Below are 24,529 nucleotides of genomic sequence, written 5' to 3' on the forward strand. Positions count from 1 at the left end.
CCATTGTTACACTTTGCATCAAGTTTGTACTTTTCCAACCCAAGCAGCCCTGCCCTGCCCTGAGCCTTTAGGCACATCTGAGTGATTTCTTTGGCTACAGAAAGAAAAGTTTGTTTTAAGGGGCCTAGGCAAAATCCTTTATTTGCTTGTTCACCCTTTGTCATGATGGGTGCAGTGGAGTGGGTCCTGGCTGCCCTGCTGCATCCCCTCCTGTCTCAGGGACCTGCTACCTCTCAGCACCTTTTTTTTAACCCTGTGGCTCAGGGGAAAGATTTGGGATTAGCAGCAGCTGGATTTGGATGAAACAACCAATGGTTGCAGATAGAAGCGTTTTTTGCCTCAGGAGGGAAGTGTGAAGAGAGGTCCCTGTCCCAGAGGAAAGTTCAAGCCCCATTTATCTGAGAAGTCGTTACAGATCGTGGCACTGTGCTGTGAAGGGCCGCAGTGGAAGTACAAAGGAAAACCCCAGAGCGTGCAGTGGGCCCTGCTTAGTGCTGCACAAAGGACTCTGAGCTGGTTGGATGACCCCAAGGGATCTGAGAGCAAAGTCCCATAGTCGGGGTGTTTGCTTAGCCTCTGTGGCTGGCTGTTTCTTGTCCATGTGAAACCAGATGTGCACCATCGAAATGACTGACACACTAAAGGCCAGGGGATGGCTGTGCAGAAGTCAGGTCTCCCCCTGCCCTGCTGTGTGCCACTAGCATCTCCTCCCCTCCTGACCCTCATCCTGCTGGGCTGAGAAAAGGGATGCTCCTGAACCAGAGATGGCAAGGAGGAGAAGCAGTACCTCATGTACATCACAGGATGGTGGTCATGAGGAGGCCTTCCACACTATGTCCTGCTTCCAGAAAAGCTTTTTATTCGTATACAGGGGACCCTGCAATGGTAACCTTCAGTAGCAGCTCCTGGTAGTTGAGTGCTGCCTTGCAGCGAGCACACCTTGCATGTCCAGGATGGCAACCAGAGGTCATCTTGGAAGGCTCTTCTATGTCCTCCTGCCTGCAGTAAGTCTTCTTGGCATTAGCATTGTTTGCCTGCTTTGCAAATTGCTCTGTTGTGCTGCTTTTTGACATTTTAGAGGTGCACTTGATTCCTGGAGGTGTATTTGATTCCTGGAGGTGCTGTGGTGCTGTTCATCCTAGCAGGAGCAGAGATTCCGGTGCTGCTTTCAAACTCCTTCCCTGTGCAGCATCAGCAGTGCTGCAGCTTTTCTGTGCACTCTAACCATGAGGACTGTTACCTAAACACCTCTCTAGGAGATAATTCAGTTTGTTCTGTTGCATGTATGAAGTGTTTTCGTCTTTAAAGATGAACAAAAGCTCTTTCCATGGCTGCTGCCTTCAAAAAATAATTAAAAGTTGGAGGAAAACTTGGAACTATGAGCCAGATAAATACACAATATCACAAAACCTTGGGGACCATTGAATAGAGAGCAGTGGCCCATTACTGCTAAGAAGGTGTTTTATTGAAAATACACCAACATGTGTTCCAAGCAGAGTGAGTAAAACATGGTGAGATGCCCAGTGGTCATTCTCACAGATGAACCAATGCCCAGCATGGTACTCATGGGCTGTGTGTGAAATAGATTGAGAGGTGTATTTACATAAAGGGGCCCAGATTCGATCTTATTTATTTTAGTTTAAATCCACACTGTGTGTCTGTAGGGGTGTGCGTATTTAAGTTGCTGTGGAAGGTAGGTGGCTTTAGAACGGTGTGAACTCTCCTGCTGCGGCAGGCAGATCACCAGGAGAGGGCAGTGCGCCTAAGGCTCCATTGCACACCAGCTGTACTTGCACCAGCCCCGGAGCCGGGTGAGCCACCTCCAAATGCAAAGCTTGGGTGCGCTGGGGCTGCCCCAGCCTGCCTGCACAGAGGCAGTGAGCAGGAGATGATGTGTCTGGGGTGGCCAGGAGTTCACTGGTTAATACTTAACGGACAAAAATGTGTTTGATTGACATTTGTTTTGTTGATGCTTCATTCTGTGGTGTTGGTTTTTTTTTTCTTACCATGGCAACTTTAACATCATGACAAAACACCTACTTTTCCTCTCAGAGCCATCACCGTTGTCATGCCCAGTAGGTTATTTTGGTAGACAAGGGTTGTTCTTTTCAAGTGGAAGTGCTGCCATCTCCTACCAGATACTACCTCCAGTCTTTCCTGTCCTGAGGTTTTCTCTGTGTGAACACTGTGTTTCAAGCCATGGCAAAAAAAAAAAAAAAAGAAATAAAAAAGGAGTTTTAATGGAAACTGCAGCATTTCCTCTACTGTACGTGACATAAATGCTATCTCACATAATTAAGAAAAGTAACTGAAACAGTTAGTGGTGATTACCTTTCAAAATATTGTGTACTTTGGGGCAGAAAAATAAATTATGAATAATACCCAAGCACACTTGGAACAATTTGCACACTGTGCTGTGAGTGATGCAGACCTGCTGGTAGGAGAGTGCACTAATAAATTTTACTTTGTGGCGGAAACAAGAGATTACAGTTTATTAGGAAAGGAGACGGCAATTTATTAAGATCCCTCAAATCTGAATGCAGAGCAAAAATGTTGCTATTTATTTATCTGGAAGCATGGAGGGGGGGTGCAATTATATAAAATTTGTTTACCTGTGATGTTTGATATATTATTAATATTTTTATGTTTAGAAGGAACCATAATTTTGCTGAAATGTCTTCCATAACTCCTGCACAATCATATTCATAACTCACCTGAATGTTGACACATCCTGCTGTGTATATATAAATTAACTAGTAACACTGGCATTATAAAATGATGCATTAAATGAAGATGTGAATGGTAATTTAAAGCATGCCATGAAGTGAAATTTAAACCATTGTACAACGCTGAGGGGATTTAAAGAGCCTTCGTCATGCAGAATTTGCGGGGGCAATAAGGAAAGTGACAGTTTCCCATCAAAAAAAGAAGAGCAACAGGGACACAGGCGTTACTGAAATGTTAATTGCTTTGCTGTTCAGTTCTATTCCAGACACCATCAGCCTAAAAATCACCTTTCTGCCTGAAGATACTTTACCATGAGGGCTTTAGCTGACATTATTAAAAATGTCTAGGAAAAAAAAAAGAAAAGAAAAAGAAACAAACAAGTAAAAAAAATGTTTACTTTGTGCTTTTTCTCAGCATTTTGTGGGTTATAAGTTTCACTGTTTCCTGTTTAGTCAGTTGTTTTCCCCATTTGTTTTCATAGGCCTTTCAAACAGCAACAAGGGAAAATGAAGTATTCTCAAAACAGGAAAATGTGATTTAACCCCACAAAAATGGGCCTGGGGATCAAGGAGTGGGAATAGCAGCTGAGATGGCTTTTTCCCTCAGAACTGCAAACAGCATCTTGCTCTTAACACAGCCCATGGCTTGAGCCGTGTGCTGAGCAGCGTGATTTGGCACTTGCCTGTGCCAGCTTTGGTGCTGGCCCCGGTGGGCAAGCAGGCTTCTCCAGGCCACAGCAGCACTGGCACTGACATTCACCTGAATTATTCCCAAATTTGTACTTAGGGAGCAGGATTTGGGCTACCATCTGCTGCCAGAGAGCAAAGTGGGGCCTATTTGGTCTGTCCTGCCCAGGGGCACATTCCAGGGACAAGGATAAATTGCTGTCTCAGGTAGAAATTGCCTTATATTGGGACTAGACAGAATATGTCCTGATTTGGGCAGGTTAATTCTGATTAGAGGAGGTGGCACTATGTGGATGTCTTGTCTCTCTTTCTTCCCTGGTCCACAGGCAACCAAGGTTTTTTGATAGGCAAGTCCACAGCCTCCGCACGGATAGATGTGTGCAGAAGCCTGTGAATAAAGTGGACATATAAAATAAGAGCATAACAAAAAAAATTTATTGTATTCATCTTACTTGTAACTCATAATCCATTTCTCTCACTTGGACCTTAGGGCCTGGTATCTAGTCATTATTTTCTTTCACCTAGGTGCTGGTACCACCATTTAATATGGATGACATTCCTTGGGCACACAGTGCCAAACAGTCACCTAGACTGCTACACTCATTCCCAGTTATTTTTACTCCTTTATGTGTTCTGTTTTGAACGCCTCTGTCTGATTGTCTCTGTCTGTGATGACTCTCCATAATTGAATGGAATTAAAGTGGGAGTTTATGGTTCTTCTTGGTCTTTTAAAATATTTTGCTGGCTTGGAAATGCATTATATTTCACGGTGACCTTACTTAACGAGTGCTACCATCTCTGTTACTAAGGAAATGGACTGAAGGTTTTAGCCCACAGCAGATGTTGGCTGAGCTTGCAGGTATGAAGTTTTTATATGAAAGGATGTAAAATGCTTTAAAAATACAGCTTGCAGGTTCAGTGTCCAGTGCTCAGTGCTTAGACAGCACCTTTGATGTTCAGAGTCTATAGAAAATCTTGACATGAGTAGTGGTATCCCTGTTTTACATGTGAGGAGACAGAGATGTTGAGACTGTTGACTGCCTTAGAAATGGTGGGGCTGTGGGCAACTCCAGAACCAGGCCAGGAGTACTGCAAGCTCTCAGAGAAGAGGAATCTTCAATATAATAGCTATTAAAAAAAAAAATTGAAAACATTCTAGGTGACTTGCCCAAGGCTGGGAAGAATCATCAGTGCCAGACCTAGAACTGTGCTTTTGCCCTGTGTCCTCCTCACTGCCTTGTGCTTGCACTACCATGTTAGGCTTTTTCTTTGCCCCTGAAAAGAAGAGAAATGACTTGAACAAATTGGTAGGCTTCATAGAGTCCTCTTTTTTTCTACAAATACAGTAAGTCAGAGCTTAGTCCAAAGGTGTGATCAGGGACAGGAGGAAGGCAGTACTCTTTTGTTCAGATGTGGGTACCTGAATATGGCTGTATTGGAAAGTAAGAATTGAAGATGTGACTAAATAGGATTGAGGGTCGTGTGTGGGTGAGAAGTTTGTGCTGAGGATGACAAGATAGATCAGAGGATTTCCACCCAGAGACTGCCTGGGCTTGCAGCCCCCTTCTCGTTTAGGCTGCAGAGTTAGCAAGGGCGTGTTAAATACACAGAGCCGTTTCCTACCGATGCTCCTTCAACAGCAGTGCGTCTGGGGATGCTGTCACAGCGATGCTTTTAGCAGATGTAGTGGGGAGGAGGAGCTGGTCTGCGAGAGAAACTGTTGAAAAGTTTAAGTCTGTAATTCTGTAATATATTCCCCAAAGCAATCCAAGTTCCTCGAGATTACTTTGAAGTCCAGGACAGGAAGGATTCTCTTAAGCGCAGGCGATAATAATTACTAGCTCCTTGCATGCATTACTGGTTTCTATTATTTCTGAGCATCCAGCAGGTTGAAGCGTGTGCAGATTTCTTTGCTTCGCTTTGCATCCACACAATATTTGTAGATACCAGCTGCTCCCTGCCCCTTCTGTGCTGACCCTGCTGGGTGCATGTGTGCCCCTTTAAGAGGCAGGCGCTTTCTGATTCATGTAGGCTGTTTCTGGCAGATTTAGGGTCTTGCAAAAGATGCCCTTAGTCCCTTATTAAATATTCATAAGAGGGTGGGGTCACATTTTTGTGACCTGAAAAAAATCCCATTAATAAATTTGTTATCTGACACGAAAACACTTTAGGGTGGAAAGCAATCCGTATCGCATCCCATTTAACATCAGATCACAAGTTGTCAGTAAATTGGGTCCTTTGTCTTTGCTTCTTGTGAGGTTCTTTAGCAGCATAACTAATGGGGCTATTGTCTAACAGCCCTTGACTCTGGCAAATAAAGTACCCTTCTGCCTGGGAACGGTGTAAGGGCAGCTTTTGGCTTTTTAATGCAAGTGAAGGAACTGTCTGTGTCAACGCTGTCTTCAGAAACTATATGAGAATGTGAAAGATAAAAAAGAAGGAAAAAAATATTTTAACAAATAGTACTTCCTGAGATGAAGTGGATAGTGGCTTTTGGGACAAGTGAAGTTAGGTTACCAGGGCCGTGACAGTGCCTGGGTTAGAGTCAGCATGCTGACAGAATGGTGTTTGTGTGTTGGAAGACGAGGGGGCTAAAAAAAGTATTTCTCTGAGCATACCCGTGTGAGTCTGAGGAAGCTTGTTTGGAGTGATGTGAAACCACTAACCCCACCGTGATAAAGGTGCCACAGACCCCAGAGAAGTGGTTCGCTTCCACCCATCTCGAAGGCTCGGCTGCCTTACCAACAGGTACTGATGGCTCCTGCTGCCAGGTGCTGGTGTGGAGGAGCCCAGCGCTGGGTTGTGTTGAGGCAGCGTGAGGTGCACAGTGGACGGAGCTGCAAGCCTTGGGGTGTCTTGGGACGTCCCACTGCTGAACTCTGGTGATGGATTCCCTTCTGCTTTGCGAAGGGAGAAGGGGAAGATACTCCTGCTCGTAGGCCATGCCATTGGTCTGGTTGGGTGCAAACTCCTGTTAAAGGCATCTCGTGGCAGATTTTTTTCTTTTAATTGTGACCATTTCTTATTAAATCCCGAGCTTTCGGGGCAGAACTATCGGGAAAAACAAGAGCAGAGCAAGAGCCACTTTTCATGGGAGAAAAGAAAGTTGCGGTAGGAAGGAGAGATTCTCCCTCGGCTCTTGTGCGGCGCGGTGGAAGCGACAGCCGGGCGCGTTGTGCTCGCTGCCTCCCTCCTTCCCTCCGGTCACCACATCTGTTGGGGGCCAAATATATTTATTTGGGGAGGGGGAAGGCAGCTTTTAACGAGTTTCTCGGCGGATCGCTGTGGGGCCGGGAGCGCTGCCGCGGCCGGTCAGAGGGCGCAGGGGCAGCGCGGTGCCCGCTGCGGGAGGAGGACGAGGAGGAGCAGGACGACAAGGAGGAGGAGGAGCGGGGCCGGGCCCGCGGGGCGCCCCGTTCCGGGGCGGGGTGTGCGCGGCGGCGGCGCAGGGCGGGGCGGGGCCGCGCGGGTGGCGGCGCGGCAGCCCGCGAGCAGCGCGTCCCGGCACTCAGCCCGCGCACGCTCCGCACCGGTCCGCTCCGCGCTGCTCTGCGCAGCCCGCTCCATGGCCCGGCGAGACGCCCGCCGCCCGCCGCCGCCCAGGTGGGTGCCTGAGCCGGGGAGGAGGGTGTGTGGGGCGGCGGGAACAGGCCTGCTCCCAAACTGGCGGAAAGAGCCCGGGGAAGCCGAACGATGCTTTAGCCGCCGGCGTCTCGGCTCCTGGTTGCAGGGCCGGAGTTTAGCGGCCGGTTGAGGGGAGGGAGGTGCAGCGCGCGCTCCTCGCAACTTGATAAAAGGTGCAGAAAAGTGGCTAGTTTGGGGTCTTTGCCGGTCTTTTGTTCTGACAGTTTGGGTGGCCGCGGCAGGTTCGACTCGAGTGCTGTAGTTTGTAAGAGGAGCAAGGAAGAAGGGAAAGTGCAAGAGAGCCGGGTAAAATACTTTGTCAGGTTTAAATGTCAGGAGCCGGGATGGCTGAATGGCTTCGCCAGTCAGTTTCGCAGGGGGAAATTAAGTGAGTGAGCTTTGGTTTTGACATTGACTAGTGTTGTGAACCCCAGTGAAATAAACGTAACGGGATCTAACCGTAGCCGAGTGAAGTGTCAACCCTGCGAGCCAGCCTTTCAGAGCAGAGGAGATGGTTTTGCGAGGGTGGTGGGGAGGAGGGAACTCTTCGGAAGTGGGTGGTAAGTTTAGAGCAAAGTGCATATACACTCTTCCTCTTTGGAATTAACTCTTTCAAAGCCAGCTTGGTTTACAAAGCACTGGGGGCTTCCACTTTTGCTGGAGCTGGGGAAGAGCCACTGCAGTCGTGTGCCGGTGTTTGAGGCACAACCATTTTATATTTTTAAATAAAAACAAGTTTAGTGTCAGGAAACATGAATCATTCCGGGTGACTAAGATCTGTTTATGACAACGAAATTGTTGGATTTATTCTAGTGATGAATGTTGAACTGCTAACTACAAGAGATGGCTGAAGTTTGTTTCTTATAGGAAGTGACTTGTGCAAGCTAGTTCATCTTTTCATAAATAAACTGAAACGTTAAAAGACTTTTTTGCTTTGTTCAGAGCTCATTTTCCTGCCTCATGCTCCCGGGTCCAGTCCTGAAACAACTTGTGCATGTGCAGTAATTAGAACAGGAGAGGAGTCTGTCCCTTCCCCCCTCCGAAAAAAAAAACCCAACCCAAACCAACAGCAAACACTGCCTGCGAAATGAGTATTTGCTGTTTGAGTGCCTTTTATTTACTATGCAGAGCGTCCAGGCATCATGCACATCTTTACATTAAGCTAAAAAGTGATTGTTTGGTTCTAGCTCTTTTAAAAGGCACAGCTAAAATATGTTTAGATGGGAGTGTGTCCTTAGAGCATGCTTCTGTCTGCTTAAGGAATGGCTTTTGTGATGGTGTATTTATTGCAGTAGCAGCTAGGTAGTCTCTAAAAGGAGACACTCTCCTTGCAGTCAGAGGGCTTTCAGTGATTTCCTATGACTACTTCCAAAAAAATTCATTGATAAGGCTGCAGAGGTGAAACCCAAATCCTACGCTGAGTAGCTGCCTTGGCCTAGGCTGCGACAGAGCTGAACTGCAAACTGATTGGTCTGACACTTTATAATCAAAGTTGATTTATTGTTCATTAGTAGTGCATTAGCCCTTTCAAGCAAGACAGTTATTTGTGTAGTGGCCTGTCAAACAAAAGACCGCTAGCACCTGTCATTTCTAAACCATGAGATAAGCAAGCAGATACTAAGATAAAGCAAACAGAAATCCCCTGGAATGAGGTAAAGTTCTAGCAATTTCCCTCTAAGAAATACCATTTTAACATGCCCATGTGTAGCGTATAGAGGAGTTGGATCATCTACAGGAGGGCTTCCCCTACACCAGGACCATCAGGAGAAGGCATTAGCGATGAGCTGGGCGTGTGGTTTCAGAGCACCGCTGAGGTGAGCAGGCAGCTGGGGCAGATGATGAATTGGGAGAAGCCATTCGCTGATACGGGAGATGTGAATTCTGTCTTGTAGCCTTAATGTAATTTTGTTTGATTTGGGTTTTAGCCTGAGAGCAAGATTTTGTGGTTTGTCCCCCATTCCTTCTTCTTCTTCCCAATGGACAGATGTCATGAAATGATGCTCTTACTTGCAGGGGTTAATTATATGAAAACTTGATGACATCATGGCAGAGCTGTGAGAATGTCAAAATACATCTGCTGCCATATTCAGACATATTGCTCTCCCTCCTCTCCCCCTATATCAGCTCCTCTCCCTTTCTCAAAGTGGAATGATCTCATGACATAAAACAGAAAACAACACAAGTGTCAAAAGAAAACAAAATTAGTGAACTTTTGTCTGCCACCATAGAAAAAAGGATTAACTTATGTTATTCCAGAGCATGGAATGGAGACTATCTGCATGAGGATATATAGTGTATTGTCTTCTGTGAATTTTCATTTGACAGGGATTTTGGAGGCTGTGATCTTAATTAAATCTCAACTGACTCAAATAATGCATCTAAAGGCATGCAGTGTTGCGTAACCTTGCTGAGTTGGTAAACCATAAATCATCAGAAAGCTTATGATAGGAAGGGCTGCTTTGAAATTTTTTTTTTGTTTGCTACAGTTGGTGTTGGGGTTTTTTTTTGGTCTTGTTCAACATACACTTTACTGTGTTCTACCATTGTGCCCTCCCTTTTTCAAGCAGTGTTATTTTTGCTTTAAAAAAAAAAAAAAACAAACCAGAAGCTCTGAGACATGCTCTGACCAGTCACTCAGATGAACTAAAGAGAAGTCATAAATATAATGGAATTGACAGGGAAGAAATGAGTTCCCAGCACTGGCTTTCGGGGGATCTGGCTGCTCATAGGAAGGTGTGGGTTCCTCGCATTCTTCTACAGCTGGATGAGTCCTCAACACGTTTTAGAAGTGTGACTCTTAGCCCCATGCTGAAATTTATACTGGGGCATAAATAGTTATCAGACACCACTGCAGAGTCGTACTGTGTCACCCCTGCGTTGTAACGGGTCACAGATGGATTATTGCACTAATGGACAGTGGGCTTTGACGTCTGCACCAGTTGAGTTGGTTTTGGTTGTGTGCAAGGAAGAAGAGGGTTTCAACAGTTGTGTGGAGAAGGCTAAAGGGGATTTTTAGGGACTGAAAGGGATGTAGGACAGTTAGAGTGATGCCTTGCACAGCATTTTAACCTGGCAGTGCTCAAGTGCTGATGTTGCTTGAGAATCATGTTGGTTTTAAAACACTGAAGCCTAACAAATTACTGTTCCAGTGTGAAGCACTTTGCTTTCTTTATTTGTGATTGCATGCCCTGGGCAGCTGAAGGAAAGGTAAGGGAAGAAGGATTTTTGCATTCAAAAGTTTTAAGGAGTTGCAAAGCTCCTGTGCTTTCTTGATCTGTATTTTTAGTTGTTTTAGACTGCTGTAGACAAACCTAAACTGGAAGGACACAGCGCTTGGATTACTTTATGAAAATGTTTCCCAGGAGCAGGATAGCTTGCTGATGTTGTTTTCTCCCCTCTTTGCTAGGGAAAAGTGGTAGCGGGCGTAGTTTTATCAACACCTGCAAAACTAGATTGTGGGAAAGTCCTGACACCATCAGCTAAATTTGTTATTGTTTGGTGAAAGGCTTGGCTGGTTTTAAGCAGTTTGTTTGTTTTATTGAAAGCAGAACTGCATTACTGGAAACTACTTTGCTGTAGTTGAGCTAAAATGTCCTGTACTGTTTTGTTTTTATAAGGTGCTTACTTGCTCAGCTTCACTTTCCAGTTACAAGGAAAGGGGAAAAAAATAACCTCGTGTTCATCTGCAGACCTAAAGTGGCCGTGTACAGATTGGGAAGCGAAGCAGCACTGGCAAATATCTCTTCCCCAGTTTTCTTTTTTAGTTTTTTTTCTTCCCTTTCATTTTTTTCTTTATAACCTTTCCAGCAGACTTTCCTCTGCTAGCAGGAGGATCTGTAGTTTGTGCTGAAGTTGCGTGAATGGTAGAAAACCCAGACTGAATATTGAACAAATAAGTGGAATTGCTAATTGTTCCGTGTGCTAGTTTCGGAAGGATTTGCCTTCATTGATTAGGTAAGATGCTCGGTTATTTGGGAGGGACAACACCCCCTCCTCCCCAAACTGACAACGGGTTTTAATTTTTAAGCTTTATCTTGCCCTTAAATCTGAAACATCATTGTTCAAATAACTGAGAACAAGGTAAACCAACAACATCAAAAAGGTCGGCTTCTGTGATTTCTCAAGGGCTTGTTATTTTGTACTTTCCAATTCTATTTGATGTCTTGACAAAACAAGATGACACAAGGGAGAATACATTAAATTTTGATTTTCACCTAACCTGTTACAGTAGTGGCAGCTTAATTTCTTTTACTTTTTTTTTCCAGAAGACGGCTTTTTTTTGCACAATTACTCTAATTGCCACGCCACTTTATGAGAAGGTTCCTTTACGGGTTTCCCATTTGCCTTGATTTTGTGAGGCGTTTTTTTGAACGTGCTTTGACCTTTAACACAGCGAGCTTGCCGGTTGGAGTGTGTCTTCATTAGAAGTAAATCAGTGAATGGCAAGATTGTCAAAGAAGCAACTGATGTTTTCTCATTAGAATCTAATTTGCACCGTTGTGCTTAGCTGTGATGTTCAGCTGTAGGTGTCTGCCATAGGTGTGAAAAACTGCACATTTTAAGCAAATAAAGTTTACAACTGTTATAAAGGGCTACGCTTGCAACCAGAGTGGCAAAGCCCAGCTGAGTGTTTGAGCTCTGTTTTGTATGGGAAATAAACAGCAGAATTTAACCAGGTGAATTATTTCTCAAGAGCTCACTGGTTGGGTTTTTCTCAGCTGGCCAGAACAATATATGTCTTCTGAAATGCCCCAGGGTTGAAGGGCAGGTGGCTATGGGTTTGACTCTTGCAGGAAAAAACAGGGAGTGGAGAGAGGGCTCAGCCTTCCCTGGAAATCTCTGTCGGGCATTGCAGGGGAGGGAAAAAAAAAAAGGCAAAGCCCTCTCTGTAACACTTCTCTTTTGCTCAGATGAAATTCTAGGCATATTAAATGTTGCCGGTTCAATCACGGTCTTTTATTATTTAATTAAGCTCTCCTTAATGTATTAATGAATTAATACACAAATGTAAGGAGTCTGACATGATGATCATTCTCAGTGTATTAAGGGTGTTGGGGAGGGAGAGGGTTTCAAGGGGTTTTCAAGGGCTTTAGGGGTATTTTGGATGTTTCCAAGCAGGACTGCTTTTAGTTTATTTGAGGCTTTTTTGGCAGAATACATTCATCTAACATTTCCTTTCATAAACTCTAGGAAAAAAATAGGGATTTTTAAAATTACTGTTATTTTTTTTTTAACTGAATCGTTATAGAATATCACCACTGTTCAGAACCATGTACAGCAGGTTATAAGTTTTCCTTTCATGGTGGAGCAGGAAACAAAACTGATAACTTTCAAAAATGTGAAAAATGATGGTGATAATCTCAAGGTTGAAATCTTACTCAGCTTATTAAATGAGTATTTGGTTGTGTGTGTGTGTTTCAGTTTAGTCTCTATTTGACAAATGTTAGATGTAGAAAGGATTTAATTTATGTAAACTTTATATTTTTATGCAAATTAAATGGGTATTTATTATAGCAGAAACAATTATCCTGGCACTTAGTGAGAAACCTGGTATGCATGAGAAGTGGTAGATAAGATCAAATGTTTCATTCTGTAAACAAATACGAAAATATTCCCATTTTTCCTCAACTAGAAGAGAATACAGAAGACAGCGCAGATACCCTGGTGTGCCAGGGAATGTCAGCATAGCTCATCATGCTGCCTTCCGTGGGTCAGAGAGATATTCCCTCCTGATAAAATACAATAAACAAAATTATAATAATAAAATGTTAATTTAATTTTAAAGAGGGCTTTCCACCCCCCCACCCAACCCCCTATCTTTTAATAGGGAGTTGTATTGTTACAGAGAGAACAGTTATGCTAATGAGGGACTACTTAGCTGATTTTACATTAATATAATAAACATTACCTGTCTTGATGTGCTGTGTTGTGTTATGGCAAAATAACTTAAGTCTAAAAGTGAGATTCCATTTTGCATAATGGAGCAGCACTGCAGTTTCTGTGTGAATAATTCTAACAGCAGCATTTTTTTGTTGTTACGTTGGAGGATGAAATATTATGTCGGAAATGTTTTAGTCTCGGGATGGAAGCAGGTCCTGCCTTCAGCACTTCTGATTTTGCTGGGCTCTGCTCTGGCTTGTGGCATCGTACTTCTCTCTTTGCCAGGGTATCAGTGGTTTATCTTCTCCTGTGGCATGAGCAAAGCTGTTCTGCATTGTTTCAGCTGAGATTTTTTTTTTCCTTATGTTTCAAATGTATTGCATGGAACAGCTTTCTAATAAGACAGCTGGAGTTAATAGTTTGTTTTCACCTAGCTCTGTCTATTTTTTATTTGTAGCCCAGTATTTTTAACCGTTCCTCAGCGACTTGCTTTTTCAGTGTTTGGCTGTGTTTTGCTCTGTTTAACTTTTATCACAAAATTTTGAAGCGAAGAATTACTGTTTGGAAATCCAAGGTGCCTGGTATGAGGTCTTACTGAAATCAAGTTTGAACATACATTGCAGGAGAAAAGGATTTTCTGGCAGAGTTATTCTTTATGAATTGAGGAAATCCTCCCCATCTTCCATGCATGCCTGCTAACAGTTAACAGGACCACAACCGTATCCAGCACTGAAGGCACGCTGTGTGAAAATGGCATTCTTCTTTTTTTTTTTCCACTTCATACAAGATTAAACTGCTTGAAATTATTTAGCTAGTATTTAATTATATTAATATCACTGAAAATGGGGGAATGGAGATGATTAAATAGGACTAAATCATTTTCATCCCCGTGACCCTTGTCTGGGTTGTAGGGAGGAGTGACAAATGCATCCCTGCGGTAGCTCCGTTGTGAAGTTAAAGGTGAACCTGGCCAGAGTTTGTGGAAGTTTTCCTTGGTCAGTCTGGCCAAAACACGGTGTGTTTGCAGAGCTAGAAATTGGGGGGAGCTGTGGTGGACAGGAGGGCTTTGGGAGATGTGGAGCAACAGCAGGCAAAACCCTAGGAGAAATGGTGTCTGAAAACAATTGTGAGTATTAAAGACATTTTTTGCCGTTGATGGCATTAGCATGTCAGCAGGTCTATACTAGTACAGCTCCGAAAGCCAAATTGCAGCTGTATTTTTACCTTTGCTGCCAGGTTTACATGCAGCTGGGTATCTACCACACCCTATTGTTATCAGTCAACAATACTAAAAGTAGTTCATTAATCATATCAATAACAACAATCGTGTTTCATGTGGAAAATAGAAATAAACAACTTAAAAAAAAGAAGATTGATTTCTGCTCTGCGTACTAACTTAGTGTTCTTTAAATATATCTGCCAGTAGTTTAATTTGAAATTCAACTCCCTGAAGGCAGTAAGAGAGAATTATTTTAGTTCTTCATAAACTGCCGTATGTGATTCATTGTTAACTCATAAAACACGCTCATTTTCATGTACTTAAACAGTTAAGCCATTTTTAAAGTTGGTTTGTAATTTTTTTTTTCCCCAGCAACACGGTTGACATCTGAGAGATAGAAATCTAAAAATCTAAAATTAATTTATAGCCCTCAGTTTAGGTTTCATTTGCTATCAGACAGAATAGCAGAAATAAATATTTTTTATCCAACGTAATGTAAAGTACATTGCACAGTATCTAAAATAAAGTTTAGTTTTGACTGAATACACTCAAAAAGGGACCCATAAATATTAGAGAGCTGTAGTTAAGAACTTACATGACTGTTTTAAATACTATTGATTTAAACCACTGGCTAGATTTTATGAATCAAAGTGTAATTTCCAAGCTTTGGCTATATTTCTCATCGCTAAAGCACTCTCTCTTGTGTGCCTTTAGCAGCTTTCCAGACATTCAACACGGGATTAAATGATAGTAGTTACAATGATCAATAGGTTAAGACCGGTACAATCACTCTTACCGCTAATGACCTCGGTAGTAATGGGTAATAAAGTGTGGGCTATAATAGCCTATTGCTGGTGCTGCATGCCCTTTGATTCCTAGTATTACCAGGGACTAGCTACATGAAAAAGTTGGACGTTGGGAGTTAAGAGAGTGGATATATAGGCCATCATTCTTAACTACTTAAAGTCCTCAAAATCTACGTGTGCCCACGCTTGGTCTGGGCCGTGCATCTCATTTTTAACACCGCAGTTTCTGATTCATTGTACTTTGGACTGTAAAAGGTTTCCGTAAGATGCTTTTGTGATGAGCTGAAGCACAAACTTTGGCTAAATGTGGCTGTTGGCCATGTTTATAAACGGAAGGTAGGACCCTCTTGAGAGGCACAGGTGTGGTGTGAAAATGGGGTTTCAGATGGTACAACGAAGTTGACTGGGTCAATGCAAATTTGTATTCTTAGATGTGCCATATATATATATATATACACACCCACATATATATATATATTTTTTTTTAATCTCCATCCATGGATCTTTTTTAAGGCCAGGCTGGATGTGACTTTGGGCAACCTGCCCATGGCAGGAGGGGTTGAAACTAGATGATCCTTGGGGTCCTTTCCAACCCTGACAATTCTGTGATTTTGTGAGATGGATAGGTAGATAGATATGTATATCTATATATACACATATATGAAAAATTATTTTTTCCTTGCTGGGTAAGTGCTACTGTTCTAGCAAAGAGTGTACAGCTAGGAGATACTTCCCCCAAAGGTACATGGCCAGTTTTCAAAGGCAGGGCCAAATCCTTAGATTTATCCCAAGATAAACATGCAAAAAAGCCATGGAAGTGAATGGGAGTTGTCTCTGCATAGCTGACGGCAGAATGTGGCCCTTCGTATTAATCACCAATGTGTAGGGTTTACAGCACCCCACCCTATTCCTGTCTGTATCCCAGCTTGTCGTCATAAATCTGACTGAAGAGTATTTGTGTTGTCTGTCTTCCAAGAAGGGCACAGAAAACATACTTAAACATGCTTCCTCTTCTGTTTGCATAGTCCAACTTCAATGAAAGGTAGTACAAACCTGAGGGTAAAGTAAACTTCTCTGGGGATGGGAATAATGAAGGTGAGTCACGCTTCGGGGAGAAGATAGTGACAGCAGTATTTAATTAAATAATGTTCTACTCCCAGAAAAGTTTGTTAAAAACTACAGATTAAAATGATCTGAATTAGTGGGATTGCCCATCCTGATGACTTAGTGTCCTCAGAGCTGGTCCTGTGTGGTAAGGTGGTAGCACAGTGGCTGCTGGTGGCTTTCCCATAGTCATGGCCAAGTGACACCGGCCATGGGAGAGCAACCACTGGCTTCGGTGGGACTGACATTTGACCCATAATTAAATCTCCATTTGGCAGTGCTCACACCTGCCTGGCCCACATCAGCTGTGTGGGAAGGTACGGTGGCACCGGGAGCGCACCGAGGACCTCGTTGAGTTTGCGTTAATGGGATGTCAGAAAAGCCTGAGCCTTTGCTGGGCTTCACTCAAACAAATGTGTTCAAGACAGTGTCTGGCCCTGGCACACAACATGTACACAACAACACATGGAGATGTGCAGAGTACATGCCTCTGACCTTCAGGAACCATTTTTAGTTCATCAAAATTAGTGATGCTGAGAAATCAGGACATCAGTGCATAATGACTGTGAAATTAGGAATGAGAGCTTGCTATGCAAATGACAGGACAAATCATGTGAAAAAGTCAAGATAAACTGCATATTAAGACATTATGTTACATAAAATTAATACTGCATTTCTCTCTTGCTTACTACTACACTGGGAGACTATTTTTTTTTTAACTCCTTTATCTTCTGATCAGCTATTGTCTGCTGATTCTTTAAAAAGTGGTGCATGGAAAAAGTGCTAAACATATTATTACCTTTTATTGTAATACATGAGATGACAGGAGATCCTTTTTAGCAAAGTATATCCTTTACTGCTTTTAGTTCTGTGCTGTCATGTATTTGATTTGAAACTATAGAAAAGTAAGGTGCTTAAATATTACTGTTAAAACTCATATGGGTTTTGTCTTTTCCTCTATTGTTGTTTTTTTTTTTCTTCCTCCTTTTCTTTTCCTTTTTTGGGGTGGAGGGTAGAGGGGTGGGTTTCTAGGGAAATAGTCTTCTTGCATTACTAGGACTGACAAAATGGTTCTCATGTAGTCTGCAAATTAAACACAAGTGCAGTGATTATTTTGAATAGCTAAATTACATTCTAGAAAGCTTGCAGAATTCATAGCATTGTCATTAGGTATCCGCTTGAATACAATTTGTGTAACCTTGGCCAAGACAGCCTGTCATTTTAATGTCAGTGTTTTATCTGAACAAGACATCATCCTTTCAGATACAGTGTACAGGTTCCTTGCAAAGATGCCCGTGCAGAAACGTGTTAACAGTTGCAAATATGAAATGCTATCAAGTTCATCACTGTAGCTGTTTGTCACTGAAATGTCATGGAAAGCGGCTTTTAATGGTATCTCACATAATACGAAAGAATTGAAGACATCTGTATGCTGGGTGAATATGGAATGGTAAAGACATCGTGGTAGGGCCTTGCTGTTAAAATTGCATAGGAGTCTAGAGCTGTTATTCACATCACTGAGCCTTCCTTCAATTTTCTTAAAAACTTATGGTAATAGGGTCTAGATCCCATCAGTGCAGGATACTTGGCTGTTGGATTTCTCTGCAGAAGGCAAGGGCTTTTTTGGGGGGAAAGGACCCAGTTGACAGTTTCTTGTGCAAATAAATACATCTTAACAAGAATTTGCATCTCGCATGCTTTAAAGAATTCCCCTTGCAGTGGTATTTCGCCCTAGGGGAACTGAGTCTCCAGGAAGATGTGGTTGGTGCCTCTGTGAGGTGGGCTGTAAAGACTCTCTTGCCTTCATCACTCTTGATGCCAGGCATGGTGATGGTGGTGCATTGGGGCCATGGCAGTGCACTCTGACCCGCTCTTGGCTCTCTCTCATGCTTCAGGTTCCAGTGTCGGTGGCTATGATGACACCTCAAGTGATCACTCCCCAGCAAATGCAGCAGATCCTCCAGCAACAAGTGCTAACTCCCCAGCAACTCCAAGTCCTGCTCCAACAGCAGCAGGCACTCATGCTTCAACAGGTAATTGTTTCCTTAACAGCTGCTCGGGTGGCTCCTATAGATCACAGAGGGCTTCACCTCCCAAAACGTTTCTGGTGAAAGAAGCTGCCCACATCTTGGGTCTGAGCTTCGGAGCAGCGTTGTTTTTAATTCTAGAAATAGCTACTGGAAACAAATCCAGGGAGCAGTGCTAGGAGCGTTTCCAAGATCAGCTAAATGATACGGATGCATATTTAAGTGTCAGGACTTCGGCAGATGTCCCTGTTGCTTTTGCCTCCATCCTCCAGAAATCATGTTGTGCCCTGACCAGTTGGAATAAACAAGGTAGCAGGGTGATGCTTCCCAGTTTAGACCTGTTATGCACAGCTGGAAACTTAAAGGACTATGGAAAGAGTGGCAATAAAAGCAAAGAGGGTTGTGAGCCTTAATCTGTTTGACTTCAGCCAACATATGCTGTGCAGTGATGTCTCTGTGTTTCTCACAGGCCATGGTCCATTTTCGGCTGAAAGTTGGCCACCAACAAGCCCCCAAGGCTCTGTTATTGTGGGGTACAGCACAGTGGGGGCTCAGGAATCCTGGGGGGTTGTCATCATCCAGCCCAGCCCGACCTGGTGTGCTCTGTCCTGACTGTGCTGGAGTGCTGCTGGCACGGTGCACATCTGGGGAGCAGGGAGGAGAAGAGTATTTCCCAGGATGTCTATGGATGTGTTGGACAACACTTAATACAGTCAAACCCTATCATTTAGAAAGCATGTGTGTCTCACAGCAGAGATTCGCCAGGCTCTCTCAGCAAGGGCATTTTGGCTTTGTTGTTACAATCAAAGGTCATTCCTTGACTTATTTTAATTAGTTTGTGTAGAAAATGGTATGTTTTTCATCAGTTCATTTTGGAGATTACTTTTCAAACGATAATGCCAAGAATAGTCAGTGTGCACTGAATTTATTGTTGAGTTTCAAACTAAAGGTCAGACCATTACAGATAAAAGGATGCTATTTTTCAAATCACAGTTTGTGTGTTACACCAAAAGGGACACTGAATTGGCTCTCCACTTTGTGACTTACCATCTTTCCTTTTCTTTGTAGCAGCAGCTTCAAGAGTTTTATAAGAAACAACAGGAACAGTTGCAGCTTCAACTTTTACAGCAACAACATGCTGGAAAACAGCCTAAAGAGGTACAGACAATACCCATTTTACTTTCAAACCACAGACCCCTGGGGACTGTCTAGTGGCTATTAAACTGTCATTCATCTTATAAATGATTGCACAACTGAACTGACTCTATCGGGCCTCAGCTTTCAGATTTAGAGTTATTGTCCTGTTTTTGCCTGTGTTTTCCTGTGCTTTCCATTTGCTTGCTGCCACATATTTTATAGCAGGGGACCATGCCTGGATGTTTGGTATGAGTACTGGAGCAAGCATCTAGACTTGTATCTTGGGAGAGTGCTTGTGGAAGTTAGGTATGTTGTAAAGGGGAGGGGGCAAGGCAGCAGTCCCAGAATTGGTGCTGTCTTCTCTAAACAAGGCAAAATGCCAAGACATGTTGAGGTTGGGCTTGTAGTTGCCAACCAGAGAGGCTCTGATTTTATGGTCTTCACACCATGGGCTTAGCAAGAAGGGCCACACAAGAGCAGCATCTGTGGTGACACCACGAAGCAAGGTCTGGAGGCAGAGGTAGTGTGAGAATGCTGCTTGTTTACAGTATAGTGGTGGGAGACCTGGCTTTGATGCCGTCAGAGTCCATGGCAGGAGCAGGCCAGGCCAGGGTGGATTCTGCCCATCCCTTAAATACACTTCCAAAATACTTGTTGTGTCCTAAGTTTGCTTGTTGATTTTGGTGTGCTTAAATTTAATTTTGCTGCAATTACACTTCTTTTAAAGGCACTGAGTCCACCTCTCTGGTCACAAGGAGTGTGAGATTTCGATGTTAATTCTGACATCAGTGCTGCCTTGGGTGGATCCTAGAGAGCTGCTTCTTGGCACGAAACACTGTGTGATGTCCTGCAATAGCAGCAGCACTTTTGTGTCGCTTGACAAGTGGCACTGCTCAAAGCATGCACCAATTTCCGCCCCCTCCAAATTTTGGCAAATTGTGCCACCTGTGCCAAGTTTCAACCCAGGGTGAATTTTTCCAGCTGAGTTATAAACCCCTGAAAATAGGGGGGGGTATAATGGAAACGCTGACACAACCTTAACCATAGCGCGCTTACGGGCGCCACTATAATAAAAAGGGAACAGATTAAAAAGTGTCTAAAATGTAAATCTAAAGGACTAACAGTAATTAAAATGGAAATGGCACAGGGAGGGAAGGCATGTAATTGTGAGATATCACTGTGCAGAATGCTCTCAGCTTTGTTTTGCTGGCTGTTTTTCTAATTCAGTAGGGCTTACTCATCAGTGGCAGTTCAATGCGCGTTAATGACTCTGGGATGCAGGCATCACTCTGGACAAAGAAATGATTATTGTGCGGTCAAAAGAAGTTCAAAGACAAGAAGGGAATTTCAGTTTTTTCCTTAGAGATCCACATTCAAGAGCATATAAATTAAGCCAAATGTTAAAAACCACAGTCTGAAAGCTGACTTCAAAGTCACAACTCTCTAATTAATGAACTGCGAGCTTCAGTTTGGACAAGTCGTGGTTTGATGCGCCCATAAATCAACATGACAGGTCTGTTTCACAGTCTCAGACAGCGCTTGTCATTGAGTCACATCAGATGTAAACACAGCAGAAAAAAGAGGGAATATGAAGGAGGTGCAATTGATCAACAGAATTGGTAAAAACCCACTTTTGAAACGCATTATGCATGATCACAGGAAATGGCGATAGCCTCAAGAGGCTTTCTCCTTCTGCTGTTGCTTTTTTGAATCAGATTTCTAACAGCCTTCAAAAGGGAGAATAAGAATTATGGAGCTTCTCCCCTGTGGCTGGCAGGCAATAACCCCCTGTTGTTATTTTGTGCTTCTTTCTTTTCAAAGGCGTCAAAATTTAGTTTTTTAAAGATCTTTAACTCTATATTTGAAGACAAACAATAAAGGGCTGCCACTGTCATTCTTATCAGTTACCAGGGATTGTATTTTTTCTTTCTGTTGCCACTTCTTATTAACCTCTTATTTGGTCTATTAGACATAGTTTTGAATGCAAGCCTGCATGCTGGGAGAACATGAAAGTTCAGATGAGCTCAGAGGGCAGATAAAGAAATTTGAAGGGGAAAGTTACACAGCAGAATGAATGATGAAAGTTAACTCTTCTAAATTGCTGTTGTCAGACAGGAGAGCATCTCAGACACAAAGATGAGGGCTTGGAGCTTAAAGGAAAAAAATACTTTGTGTTAAAAAAGACGAGAAGAGAAGTTAGACAAAGTGATGGCATTTCAATATCTAACACACAGATTTACTGTGGTCAAACTTCTGATATTACAGTAGCGCCAGCAACAATAAGAAAGGACTTCTTCCTGTTTCAAGAAGAGCATTTTAACACCATAGCTGTTAAGAGAACAAGGGGCCCAAGCCTCTTCGGCATTTTCTAGGGTTTTGGGGGAGGTATTTTGCTGATGGTTTTAAGTCAGGGCCCATTTCAACGATGCATTTCATCCCGCAGGTTTGTTCAGCCCCATTTTTGCTGCCTTTAAGAGGTTATTCTTGCTAAATTAGCATGTGAGCCGTGGCCTTTTATCATGATTTCTTTTTTCCCTCCCTCCCCTACTAGACAGGGATGGTTGTGTCACATGGAGAGCAGTGCCCTGGTGACTGCCCTGCTAACGAGGGCTGAGTTTGTACCTTGACAGATGGAACAAGTGTATTCATGTACCGCAGCCCCCAAGACATTTTGTTAGTGCCTTGTCCTATTGTGTGTTGTGAAAGAATTAAAACACAACAAATGTCCCCAGCCCCGCCGGTAAAAGGGGTCTGACCCCCAAGCAGGAGAACAGATGGACCCCAGTGAGGTTCCTGGTGGATTTAACTCGTAGGCTGCGCAGTGTAGCAGAGAGTGAGCGCTGCATGGTGCTGAAGAGCCGGATGAGCTGGGGTGAGATCTCAGCCCTGCTCCCACAGGGTTGCCTCTTCCCCAGCACAGCCCCCATCTCCCGAAGGCAAGGGGGGCTTCAGAGCTGGAGGAGTATCCCATTTGGCTGCTGGGCAGAGCGGGTTGTTTCCCGAACAGGGCCGTTTGTCCTCCGGCAGTTGTGACAGTTTATGTTAGGCAGTAGGGAGTAACCAAAGAAAGGAAAACAGACCTTTGACAGAAGCTTTAGGGAGGGGATCAAAAATGCAAGTTTTATCAGGATATTTCAGCATTTTAACACTGACTGCTGACCTGACAACAGGACTGCACGGAGACCTTTTTTGTATGCATTCAATTGTGAGAAGTAAACAAACTGCCTTGTATCCTGTGTTTGGTAACTGGGTGGGGAGCACAGTTTGGCAACGTGTCTTGCTTTTAAATTCTTTCTTGGACAATGGGCCTTGTATACTTTTATATCCTGGCTTTTCAAAGTAGAGAGTGTTTAAGAGCTTTTCTTAGGATAGCTGAGAAGACAACCAAATGGGCATCAGTCAATTTATATAAAGGGTTTTATTTCAAAACAAAACATGCTAACTTTACTCTTGGGTGACAGATAGGTAAAACAGCTTACTGGAGGTAGATTTTTATGTAATGCCATTTATTATGCATACAAAGGTATATTAAGCATATATATATTTAGAAAATGAATATTTATGGGGGGAAACGTTACTTGAACTCAATATAACTGTTGCTGGGGCTTGCATTCATCTGATGCTGTTGCAAATTGTTGCCACAACTGGATCCATCAGAGCAAGCTGTTGCAAAGAAATGAAAACTCTGAGTTTTGGGATATCTAAACACCTATTTGTTTAACTGTGCTCTTGAAGTCCTAGATTTTATTTGGGAAGAAGCTAAACTGACTTGATAAATAAGATAAATAGTCCTGACTGTCAGTACAGTCATGAGTATACAGTGCTAAGGTTGATGGACCATGGTGGAACAAGAAAGTGGGGGCCTAACCCCTGGCTGTTGTCTGTCAGTCCTGCTCCTGCAGCTCTGGTGGATTTCTTTCCCAGCTTGACACCAGTTGGGAATGGAGCCAGTGATGCTCTGGCTTGGTGTCAAGAAAGGGTGACAAAAAGCTTGGGATCTGGCTGGGGTTTGTTTGTGGAATTATGTAGTTTTGTAAGAGTTAATTTTCTTTCCATAATTGTTAGCCATAATGTGTATAAGACCTCCACCTTGATATGATTCCTAGCAGATTAGGGATATTAGATAATTTCCTTCTATTTATTGTACTACTGCACTGTATTATCTTTCTATCACTCAGATAATTACTAAGGAAATCTACATTAATTTTTTTTGGCTAGCACAAGAAACTGCTAAACACTGGCATGATGTATTGATGTTTTACACAACAAAAGTTTTCCTCCTGTCATTGTACAATAAATAAAAAGATATTTATCAAAATGCAAAGCCTTTCATGGATTTTAAAGAACAAAGCAAATAAAACACAAGATGAGCATGGAAGCAAAACCTAGAGGCTTCCTTAACTGAACAAAATTAAGGACTCTGAAGCCTGGAGTACTGTACATATTAAATGCTCACATTCAAGTAAGATGTTGTTTCCTAAATTATGAATGTGTGTAATTAAAATCTAGTGGCTGTTTCTATGAAAGATTTACAATGTTATTTCATCGTTTGTCATGGCTAATTAACAATATTAGATGAAGTTTTTCTTCTTCAAAGGTCTGATTTTTTCTCATTTATTTATGTCAGAAGTGATAAACAGAGTAGTTAAAAGCTTCTCCGGGTACAGCAGTGAGAAAAGCAACATGTTCTTTTACACCTCAAAGGTTCAGGGTTCACATCCCTGTGGAGTAAGGCAACTCCATCTTCTTTCTAGTGAGAACAATTAAAATTTTCAAAGTGCAGAAGTATCAGCCTTAAATACAGCCAGAATAATTCTGAACGTATCAGAGTATTGTAGGGCTTGATGGATGAATAGTAGAGAGTAAGTATAAAATCCCATAAATTAAGCTAGTTGTATTGCCTTAGTAGTTAAGACAACCCTTGCATGAGCAAACAGAGCACAGTGCAGGGTTGGTTATCATCACATTGAGTGTGGTGGGATTGTGTGGTGTGGTTCTCACGTTGGATGTGTCCTATGCCTCAAAGAATTACTTAGGACTTTAACAGCTGCTGGCAGCATTTGCTTCACCCACCACTGGAAAAACAGCCACTTTTGGGGTAAAACACAACCACATTGATCAGGGTGATATGGTAGTGTAGACCAAGGAACGCTCCATATATTTTTAACTGGGATGGCAGGAGTAGTGTAGGTAAGATGAAAGTAACTGCTGGAGATGGAAAGAACTGCAGCCCTGTGGTGAGCTTTAGTGTCTAAGTATGCTTTGGGGTCTTTGATATGGGGTGGTGGGCTTGCTAGCTTGGCTTGGTACCAGGTGACT

General features: G+C 43.0%; 1 protein-coding gene across 11 annotated transcripts in view; it reads left to right on the top strand.

The window, feature by feature from the left end:
- The window catches only part of FOXP1 (forkhead box P1), a 164,324-nt gene that overhangs the window by 75,299 nt on the left and 64,496 nt on the right, over positions 1–24,529 (top strand). For 7 of the 11 annotated variants that reach the window (XM_054387413.1, XM_054387409.1, XM_054387411.1 and 4 more), the window contains 2 exons: positions 17,942–18,079; positions 19,142–19,231. The exons of 1 other annotated variant lie outside the window; for it this stretch is intronic. In XM_054387413.1, the coding sequence (XP_054243388.1) occupies positions 17,942–18,079; positions 19,142–19,231 (228 nt within the window). The remainder of the gene's footprint in view (positions 1–17,941; positions 18,080–19,141; positions 19,232–24,529) is intronic. 3 more of the 11 variants (XM_054387414.1, XM_054387416.1, XM_054387417.1) reach the window with 1 other exon arrangement.

This window comes from Indicator indicator, chromosome 15, assembly GCF_027791375.1.
Source record: "Indicator indicator isolate 239-I01 chromosome 15, UM_Iind_1.1, whole genome shotgun sequence".
Lineage (NCBI taxonomy): Eukaryota > Metazoa > Chordata > Aves > Piciformes > Indicatoridae > Indicator > Indicator indicator.